At 41.3% G+C, this 10,906-nt stretch overlaps 1 protein-coding gene across 1 annotated transcript; it reads left to right on the forward strand.

Moving 5' to 3' along the window:
• Positions 1-5,357: 5,357 nt before the first annotated feature.
• LOC149826654 (tRNA ligase 1-like) lies at positions 5,358-9,708 on the forward strand. Its single transcript, XM_090018923.1, has 2 exons — positions 5,358-9,392; positions 9,525-9,708. Exon 1 carries the CDS (start codon positions 5,610-5,612, stop codon positions 9,210-9,212), a length of 3,603 nt encoding a protein of 1,200 aa, XP_089875049.1. The 5' UTR covers positions 5,358-5,609; the 3' UTR covers positions 9,213-9,392; positions 9,525-9,708.
• Positions 9,709-10,906: the final 1,198 nt, after the last annotated feature.

The raw sequence follows: 10,906 nt of genomic DNA on the forward strand, positions 1-10,906 counted from the left end.
AGTTTGTTCGAGATTGACATGAGCAGACCCAACTGACAAAAGCATTTCTGCACAAAACGGCTAAGATGATGAAAAAGTGGGCAGACAAACATCGTTGACCTGCTGGGTTCTGTGTTGGAGACCAGGTGTTAGTGAAACTTTACCCAGATCATACAAGCATCTTATGTGGAAGACACCACAAACTGATCAGGAAGTACGATGGATCATTCACCATCACCAAGAAAGTGGGCAACCTAGCGTACAAGTTGAACTTTCCCCAAGACTTCAAGGTGCACCAGGTGTTTCACGTGTGCAATCTGAAACCATTATATGCAGACGAGGGAGAACCCGAACGTAGCATGCCACAATATGCTCCTATTCTACAGAGGGCCCTGACAAGACAACGGGCCGAGAAGTGTCTTAGCAAGATCCTTTACCACAAGGTCAACTACTTAAGAGAGACGAAGAAGTATTTGGTGCAGTGGGAGGAGACAGTGAAGCCGACGTGGGAGCTAACATTCCAGATGAAGAACCGCTACCCGATCGAAGTCAGGGCCTATCACGAAACAAATGATGTCATAGGCGGCACATGATTTGAAGGGGGGAGCCTATTCTTTTGTAACCTACTTTGTATAGTTGTGTCTAGAGTCGGTTTTGCCTTGGTTGAGTCTTGATATAAAGTGTTGAGTCACTTGTAACTTTCTCTGAGCCACCCTTGCACTTTAGTTCAGGTTGATCAATACCCTTAAGGGTTAGCCCATAAATCTGAAATGTAATGAGCATGCAAGCAAAATTATGAATGAATACAAATGCAAAGGGCTTTCTTTTCTTCACCATCGTTGTGATTGCTTTCGAGTGATTGCAATTTCTTTCCCTCTCTATTCTATTGCTTTCTTACACTCTCAGTTATCAAATCTTTTACATTGACAAGTGAACGACCAAAAGGCTTGCAGCGGTAAGGAAGGACCATCGCGCCACATTGGCTTATTGAAGAAACATGCCCGTGACAATTTGATTGTTTGATTCATTGCACAATGCCAACTGGATACACCAAGTGGACAAGTGAATATGAATGGGAGGGACCAGTATGTCCTTGCTTGGGTGCTTCCCGCGATTCAAATGCTCCATTATATCACATAATAGTGAAAACAATTAATTGAAGTGCTTGGCTTTGCAAACAACAACTCAAATGCTTCCAATTTTGCAACAATGTGTTTAAAAAAAAAAAAACAAGTCGGTTTGAGTTTGATTAGATAGGTCTAGAGTTAAAATCGAGCTTTGCAGTAATGCAGTTTTTGTTGTAAACAAGCCAGCGGAAGCTCATCACAAAAAATATGCTTGAACACCTCATGTTCAGTTCATTCTGCACCAGCCCTACCAGCAAGACTTGCTTAGCGCTGGAAAAATGGATCTAGCATAGGTCTGACCAGATTCATAACTGCCTCAGTTTTAATCACCTATTTGAAATTTGAATCTTTAGGTTTTTTGAGATCTCTTCAACTGAAAAAAGGGTTCTTACACAAGAAAAACACGGAGACAAAGGGCTTGTTTGTGAATAGGAAAAAATGGATTTTGCAGTGCCCCAAAAGGAGTTGGATTTGAAACCTTCACCGTTATTTTCAATTGACATTATTTTATTGTAAGAACTTCACAAAATGAGAATATTTTGATAAAGTCACGATAAATTCAAAATAACGAGATTTTATTGTAACATTAATAAGTTCCACTTTGATGTATACTTTTTTCATATTTTTTTAAAAATATTTTTAGTTACTATTTTCAATTATACAATGTTTTTTTTATGGGTTAACCCCTATGAGATTCGAACTCAAGATCTATCGATTATGATGGTCTAACCAAGCCCTGCATGTATCTAGTTCAACCCCAAGATCTTTACTTTTTATGCATTTAAATTTTGTGAACTATTTTCTTATGAAGAAAAGCTTAAAACCAGATTTGTGGTTGGATCCCCCCACAAGAAGATTCAAGCGTGAAATCCTTGTAACAAAAAAAACACAATGTCAAATGAGATAGATGGTTAGGTTGCGATATGATAACTAGGTTTGAATGGCCAGGTGGCTATTAGGGGTGGCAATAGGGTCGGGTTGGCGTGTCAGCATACCTCAACCCGAACCCAACCCGTTTATTAAACGGGTCAGCTGTGGCAAACACGAACCCGACCCGTTTAATAAACGGGTAACCCGACACGACCCGCCAACCCATTTAATAAATGGGTTGGGTCGGGTAAACGGGTTTTCAGGTTCGCGGGTCAGGTTGGCGGGTCAGGTTGACGGATCGGGTTGGCAGGTAGTCAGGTTGGCGGGTCGGGTTGGCAGACGGGTTGGCGGGTTGACCCACCCGCCTAACCCGTTTATTAAACGGGTTGGCGGGTTGGCATACCCCCAACCCGAACCCGACCTGTTTAATAAACGGGTTACGCGGGTCAACCCGTTTATTAAACGGGTTGGCTTAAGCCCAACCCGAACCCGCCTAAGAGGCGGGTTGGCGGGTCGGGTTGGCCGGTCTTGTCAGAAATTGCCACCCCTAGTGGCTATACTCCAACTTGCTTAAAAGTATAAACTCAACCAACGGGTCTGGCAGGAGCAGTTAGTGCACATCACCTTGTGTTGAGATGTTGCACGTTCGAAACCCAAATGGTATGGTTGTATAACTGGTAGTGGTCTGCCTAACTCCAGCTTTCTATGTAAATGCATAAACTCAAAATAACTAATTGTTGCCCACAAGGGTTTTGCCTTCCTAAGGGCAATCATGATTTGTCACCTGAAATGGTCCAATCATGGTTTGAAACTTAGTGAAGCATCTCTTGCTGCAAGATCAAATGCACTACCTCTTAGCAGAGGACCTCAAGGGTTTTACTAGGATTGACAATCTGCAGCCCGTGATGAGGTTTTTCTCTTGACCTAAAAATATCTCATAATTTCTTATTTGTAGGATAATAAATAATTTTTATTTTTAAGATAACAGAATACTAAGTTAAAAAAATTGCATGAGTTGTAATAATTACATGTTTATGATACGTGTATCTTTTCCTCTATCCGTTCATCTCATCCAAACTTTTTATTTTTAATGGGTCCCACTTGTCGCCCTTTCTCTTGTGGGTTGCCCATTGATTGGATGGACCCGAATATGGATCCAACTCCTTAACAGTTATAACCGAGGGGTCTCAAGTTCCAATCCCATGTGGGTTATCTCATAGCTTGCTTATCAAAAATAAAAGAAGAAGTCAGATCCCACTACAGTATTAGGCTTGGCATCATCCACATTTTGGCTGCACCACACTTTTGAAACATATAGGAACATTGTTTCCCTCCTAATGCATGGCTTCGAAACAGAGCCTTATGTGGTGCTTGATACATTGGACACATAGGACAAGATAGACTTGTGTGCCCATTAAAAGGATGAGGCTTAATAGTGACGACACTTTTCTAGCTATTTTATTTTAACTCATCATGGGGTGCGGGTTTGGTTCGACCGAACTTGTGACCCGTGTGACCTACTTATTGTTTGGGTCCTCTTTTTGAAACTTGTCCTGGATTCATCCGTGGGTCCAGATTTTTTTAAAGTTTTATTAATAAAAATTAAAATAAGGATCCAACTTAATTTATATGGATTTCAAGTAACTTATTATGGATCCAAGATCTGTTGAGTTCATAAAACCCCATAAGAAAAATTTGGATCTAAGGATTCAAACTTTCTTCATACTATGATTTGGACTCATGAATCCAAGCAAATTATTCATGGATCCAAATTACACTATCGTGGATTCCAAGCAACTTACTTTGGATCTAAGGAAGATTTTAATTGGACAACATTAAAATCTATAATTAGATATTCATTCGAATTCAATATCAAAGATCCGATCAATATAGTAAGGTTCTGACATCAAAGATCCAAATAGGATATTAGGGATGCAACATGATATTCAAGATCCAAATATGAATAACACATAAAATAATAAAAATATCTTTGTACTAGTTAAGACATAAATTTCAAGTTTATTTACGTGATGAAATTCACAGGTATTACAATGGCATTCACAACTCATGATTGTGAAGGTCATACTATATTTATGAATATCCTTTTACCTGTGCTATTTTTTTTCAAGCAAAAGGACATCCGCAAATACAGGATGACCTTCACAACTCATGCTTGCAAATATCGCCAAAACGTGTGAACCTCCTTTTACTAAATACTATAACATTTATGAATGTTCTCACATATCCTACCTGATTCTCTTATACGATTTTAGTAAAAGAGGTTCATACATTTTGGGGATTGTGAATGTCATACTGTATTGTAAATGCGAGGACATGTCAAGCAAAGGGTATCTTGCCTGATATTTTCAAAAGTGCCGCTAAAGGTAAAAAAACCTTTTATTAAAGCCTTTAGTGATGCTTCAAAAGAACCTCTAAAGGCCCTTCGCCTTTTAATGTGCGCCACACATTTTTAAGAGATTCACAAACTATATTTGTGAATAACCTCTTACTTGTGTTATTTTTTTACGAACATTTTCACGGTTGTGCTATATTTATAGAGGGGTAAAAATATCTTAAAAAATCACCCTTGATACTCCCTAAAAAAAGTCCCTTGGATATATGACCTGACCTGAACCATTATTAGTCTGACCCATCGGAAACCCTATTAAAAAGGTACTCTCTCGAGCATAGTGACAAAAGTTAAAAACAGCAAAATATCATTTTTCAAAAAAATCATGAGAATTTGAAATTTTTTCATAAATCTAGTGTTTTTTGGCAAAATCTTGACAATAAAAAATAAATTTTAAAATATAAAAAATAATTTTTTATAAGAAAATATTAACAAAAAGAATTTAAAAATATAAATTCATGGGTTTTCATGATAAATAGCAGTTTAAACCGTAAGTATCACGTTTAAATTGCAGTATTTATGTTATTTTATAAATTTCATGATATTTTAAAAATCTGGCAAGAAATTGCTGTTTTAAACTTTCAGGCAATTTCTTTGTCACTATGATTGTAATTATGAAACTTTATGGATTTGTGTGCAACATGTTTCTCCAGTGGCCTATTTCATAGAAAGATCAGTCCAGTGATTTTTTCAACTCACAATGCCCATTGCATCATTGGTCATGTTTGATTAGGATATGTAAATCTCTTCATGAGAGTTTATAATATCTGAGTGAATCCTATGTCTAAGCATGGAATTGAATGGTGTTCAATTATTTTTTCAAACATTTGTGTAATTTATCAGTTTTAAATGGTTTGCTAATTTATTAATTAGTTTGGATGTTTGACATTATTTATAGTAGGTTGATTCTTTTTATTATTAATTTGATTACTTTCTTTTTTCCTGAGAGAACTTTGGTTGCTCTCTTTTTTTTTTTCTTTTTTTTTTGGTTCATTACTTCTTTTCACATAAATAATTTTTGCGGTAGTGGAATCCGCGGAAAGGGGTGCGCGTGTGCATTTCCCCGGGATCCACAGTGGTACAAGCGAGGAAAGACATGCTGCAGCACGCCTAAACTCCCGCTGGAATGAACCAACCTTAACCCGAACTCGGGCCACCACCATCGTGAAATCGAGCGATGAAATCACCAAGAGCCCCGCCCTAACCGGTTGGTTCCCTACCTAATGACGCACAGGGCGGCCGCCATCATCGCTCTCACTCTTTCCTCCTCCCCCAAAGCCACGCCTTCCTTCCCTCTGCGCCTCCCCCCTGCGACCTTCTTCTTTCGCTACGCTTCTTCCGATTCCTCTATGGGGCGCGGTGGTAGGAGAGAGCAGCAATGGAGACAGAAACCTAGATCCAATCGCCAAACAACCTCGATCGCCGAAGCCGATGCATCCCCTGATGAGATTACAAGGGAGGTTGGGAAGCTCCGTGTCTCTGAGAACCGTAGTTCGGTGGCTGAATCCAGGGATAACTCTGCATCGCCTATCGCTTCCCGACCTTACACGATTCAATTTAAGGGTGCCCATCTTCCGGACCAGCCTTCTGTGAGCGCACAGAAACAGGTTTGGAAATCTAAAGGTTATGCCACCAGCAGCACGATCGAAACTTCTGATGTTGTTGGCAAAGAAGCAGGGGATACGCATCTTGCCAACAACAAGAAGGAGGAGATTTTGATTTCGCGAAATGTTGCAGTGGGATTGAGTACCAAATTACCAAAAGTTAAGCATCCCCTCGGGGTGGATTTCAGCGTGGATAATGCTACATACACGCAGGCTCAGGTAAGAGCTACCTTCTACCCCAAATTCGAGAACGAGAAATCTGATCAAGAGGTCAGAACAAGGATGATAGAGATGGTCTCCAAGGGGCAGGCAAGTTTGGAGGTAACGCTCAAACACTCTGGTTCTCTTTTCATGTACGCTGGGCATGAGGGTGGAGCCTATGCCAAGAACAGTTATGGGAACATATACACTGCCGTTGGCTTGTTTGTCCTCGGCCGGATGTTTGTGGAGGCGTGGGGCAATCAAGCGAGTAAGAAGCAGAAGGAGTTCAAGGAATTTCTCGAGGAGAACCGGATGTGCATATCGATGGAGTTGGTGACTGCTGTTCTAGGCGATCATGGACAGCGTCCACTTGAAGATTATGTGGTGGTCACGGCTGTGACGGAGTTGGGGAAAGGGAAGCCCAAGTTCTATTCCACGCCCGAACTGATCGCTTTCTGTCGCGAATGGAGGTTACCCACAAACCATGTTTGGTTGTTCTCGACGAGGAAATCCGTTACTTCCTTTTTCGCGGCTTATGATGCTCTGTGTGAAGAGGGAACTGCCACGCCCGTGTGCAGGGCCCTAGATGAAGTTGCAGATTTATCTGTACCAGGATCAAAGGATCATGTGAAGGTGCAGGGAGAGATTTTGGAGGGTCTCGTAGCTCGAATCGTTAGTCAGAAGAGCACAAATCATATGAAGAAGGTTTTAAGCGACCATCCGCCTCCGCCGCTCGATGGAGTTGGGGCTGACATGGGTTTGAGCTTGCGGAAGATATGTGCAGCCAACAGGACAGATGAACAAGAGCAAATAAAAGCGCTTGTTCAAAGCGTTGGAACTGCAATGTGCCCGGATTACGTGGATTGGTTCGGGAATGAGGTTGATGCTCATTCAAGAAATGCTGATCACTCTGTTCTTTCCAAGTTCTTGCAAGCTCATCCAACAGACTATGCCACATTGAAGCTGCAGGAGATGATCCGTTTGATGAGACTAAAGCGCTTCCCGGCTGCTTTCAAGTTTTACTGCAACTTTCACAAATTCTCCTCCTTGTCAAAAGACAACCTCTACTTGAAGATGGTCGTCCATGTGCACAGTGATTCCGGTTTTCGTCGATATCAGAAGGAGATGAGGGAGAACCCAGGGTTGTGGCCGTTGTACAGAGGGTTCTTTGTAGATGTTAATTTGTTCAAAGTGAATAAAGAAACTGCAGCTGAAATGTCGAAGGATACCTACTCATTGATGAAAAACACGAATGGTAGTAGTTCTGGATCGGACGAACGCCTGGTGGATGGATTGACTGATGACGATGCAAACCTGATGATCAAGCTGAAGTTTTTGACTTACAAGTTACGGACTTTTCTCATTCGCAATGGTTTGTCTACACTCTTCAAAGAAGGTCCAACTGCCTACAAGAACTATTATTTGAAGCAAATGAAGACATGGGGCACATCATATGGGAAACAGAAGGAACTGAGCAAAATGCTAGATGAATGGGCTGTTCATATCCGAAGAAAGATGGGCAGCAAAAAGTTGTCTTCTTCTTTATACCTCTCAGAAGCTGAACCGTTCCTTGAAGAGTATGCAAAGAGGAGTGCAGAGAATCAGGCCCTGATAGGATCTACTGGAAACTTGGTAAGATCTGAGGATTTCCTCGCTATCATTGAAGGCGGCTGCGATGAAGAGGGTGACCTGGTACCTGAACACGAGTTTGCCTCTCTTGGGATCAGTACTCCTGTGAAGGATGTCATTCCAAAGGATGAGGGCCTCATCGTCTTCTTTCCAGGTATCCCTGGATGTGCTAAGTCTGCACTTTGCAAGGAAATTTTGAATGCTCCAGGTGGTCTTGGAGATGAACGCCCCATACACAGTCTGATGGGTGATCTTATCAAAGGGAGGTACTGGCAGAAGGTTGCTGATGAGCGCAAGAAGAAGCCGTTTGCCATAACCCTTGCAGACAAAAACGCACCGAACGAAGAAGTTTGGAGACAGATAGAGGGGATGTGTAGGAGCACAAGGGCTAGCGCTGTGCCGGTCGTTCCAGACTCGGAAGGAACTGCTTCGAACCCGTTTTCGCTCGAAGCTTTAGTTGTTTTCATGTTCCGTGTGCTTAATCGAGTCAATCATCCGGGTAATCTGGATAAGGCTTCCCCCAATGCTGGCTATGTCTTGCTCATGTTCTACAATTTGTACGAGGGAAAGGATCGCAGGGAATTCGAGAACGATTTGTCCGAACGTTTCGGCGCGCTGGTGAAGATGCCATTGCTTCGGCCAGATAGGGAACCTTTGCCAGCTCCTGTGAAAGATGTGGTTGAAGAGGGTCTCAATCTATACAAGCTTCATACGACAAGACATGGAAGATTGGATTCTACCAAAGGATCATACGCAAAGGAATGGACTAAGTGGGAAAAGCTTTTGCGCGAGACCTTGTTCGCTAACGCCGATTATCTCAATGCTTTTCAGGTCCCATTTGATTATGCTGTCAAGCAAGTGCTGGAGCAGCTCAGAGCCGTGGCAAGAGGTGAAGGCACAACACCTGCGAGCAGAGGGACAGAGAAGAGGAAATTTGGCAATATCGTTTTTGCTGCGGTCACTCTCCCTGTGGAAGAAATCAAGGCCTTCCTAAGCGAGTTGGCGAAGAAACACCCAAAAGAGAAGGAATTCCTGCATGACAGGAACTTGGAGAGCACCCTCACGAAAGCGCACATAACTCTAGCTCACAAGCGCAGCCATGGTGTCACTGCAGTGGCTAGCTATGGATTTTTTCTTCACCAGAAGGTCCCTGTTGATCTCACAGCTTTGCTGTTCTCGGAGAATTTTGTAGCATTTGAGGCACAGATTGGGTGCGTTGATGGTGAGAAGATCTCCTCAAAGAATGAGTGGCCACACGTTACCTTGTGGACAGGCAAAGGTGCATCTGCGAAGGATGCCAACACGCTGCCCCAGTTGGTGCTGGAGGGGAAGGCCACTCGCATAGATTTTGACAAGCCCATTACCATATGGGGGGTAGTAGACTTCTACTGATGCATTTTCTTCAATTTCTCTTGCAAACATCAGAGCACTTATCATGGACTATGGGGGGGGGGGGGGTCCTTACTGTGGAGGGGTGTGGAGGATCAGGGTGGAACTGCCAGATGCTTATCCTTACAAATCTCTGTCTATAGGTTTTGTTAATAAGATATATCATCCAAATGTTGATGAAATGTGAGCCTCTGAATGCCTAGTTACTTTTTGTTCATATGCTAGTTATGACAATATTGTAGGTATTACTGTAGACGAATAGCAAGGCACTTTCTTAATCAAGTGATACCTTATACTGGTCATGTCAAATTTCAGGTCGGTTCCATGTGCTTGGATGTTATCAACCAGATTTGGAGTCCAATGTTTGGAAATTCAATATTTGCATAACGTTTTGTTTTGGCTGCACATACATTATTCTACGAAGTGGATCTAGAGGAAACTTCTATTCTGAGAAATGGATGTGCATGATTTTCTAGATTATTGATATCTTTGTTTGCCAGATCTTGTCAATGTTTTTGAAGTATTCCTCCCCCAACTTCTTTTATATCCTAATCCATCGGATCCATTGAATGGAGAGGCTGCTGCTCTGATGATGCGTGATCGAACTGCTTATGAGCAATGGGTTTAAGGTACATTCAATGAATATGTATGATCTCTGAAGTGTGGTTTTAATTGCATGTTGATGATTTTTTTTCAATTTTCATTCAAAGTTCACCAAACCACATATTCATAACTACTATATTATTAAAGAAACATGAATAATATGAAACACCAGTCATCATGTTCTTAAAAGACTGAGTTGATGAAAGTTGTGATGAGAATACAGCATTTGAAATTTGCTCTTGGGCTCTGATTTTGTCTCGGTACTTACTCCAATACAAGCACATACCTATTAATTAAATTTTATCTACAAAATGTGCTTCTAGTTAAATTTGATGGCAAAAGAGACCCATGTGGTGATATGTGATGACAGACTGCCAACCAGAATTATTAAGGTGGCACGGCAGAAAGCTTGATGTCCAACTGTCATTATCTAATTCAAATAATTGTCTTTACATACCAAGGCCTCGTCTGGATGACACAAAAAACCAGGTAAAGGTTTTTTTTACCTGTTTTTTGGTGCAAACCATGCTTATAACATTGTCACAAATATCGGTCTCGGCTATATCTCAACAAGAAAAAATCTAGGGATATTATAGGAGATAAGATACCATAAAAATCTCTTACCTTGTCTTGAAGATAATATAATCTAGTCATATCTTTTTGAATGAAGGTGCTCTTTAGGAAGCTCTTTAGGAAGATCCATGCATCACATGCTCTTTTAAATTTGATGATATTGGTGGCGATCTTGAACTCCATGGTATTCATGAACTATGAGAGTATTTGAGCATTGTTAACTTTCTAATCCTCCAACTTGTTTTGGTATTCTTGCAAAACTTTTTTTTTCTTCGAATAAAGCTTTGACTCGATCTCCTTCTCTTCATGTTAATTTAGGTTGAGGTTCATTAGTGCTTCCACTAACAAACCCCCAAAGCTTTTTACCTTTGATGTGATTTTTCATTGCGGTAGCCCACATCAAATAGTTGCTTTCGTTGAGCTTGTAGAAGATGACAAAGGCATAATCTCTTTCTCCCATAATGAAGAAGGCTTGTGTTTGAAGACTAAAGATTGAAGAACACCACCACAAGAGAGCAATC

This window comes from Nuphar pumila, chromosome 10 (assembly GCF_984573655.1).
Source record: "Nuphar pumila chromosome 10, dmNupPumi1.hap1.1, whole genome shotgun sequence".
Taxonomy (NCBI): Eukaryota; Viridiplantae; Streptophyta; class Magnoliopsida; order Nymphaeales; family Nymphaeaceae; genus Nuphar; species Nuphar pumila.

Bases quoted from the DNA above. Each gene is read 5' to 3' on its own strand.
- LOC149826654 (XM_090018923.1), top strand. From the start codon at position 5,610: ATGACGCACAGGGCGGCCGCCATCATCGCTCTCACTCTTTCCTCCTCC.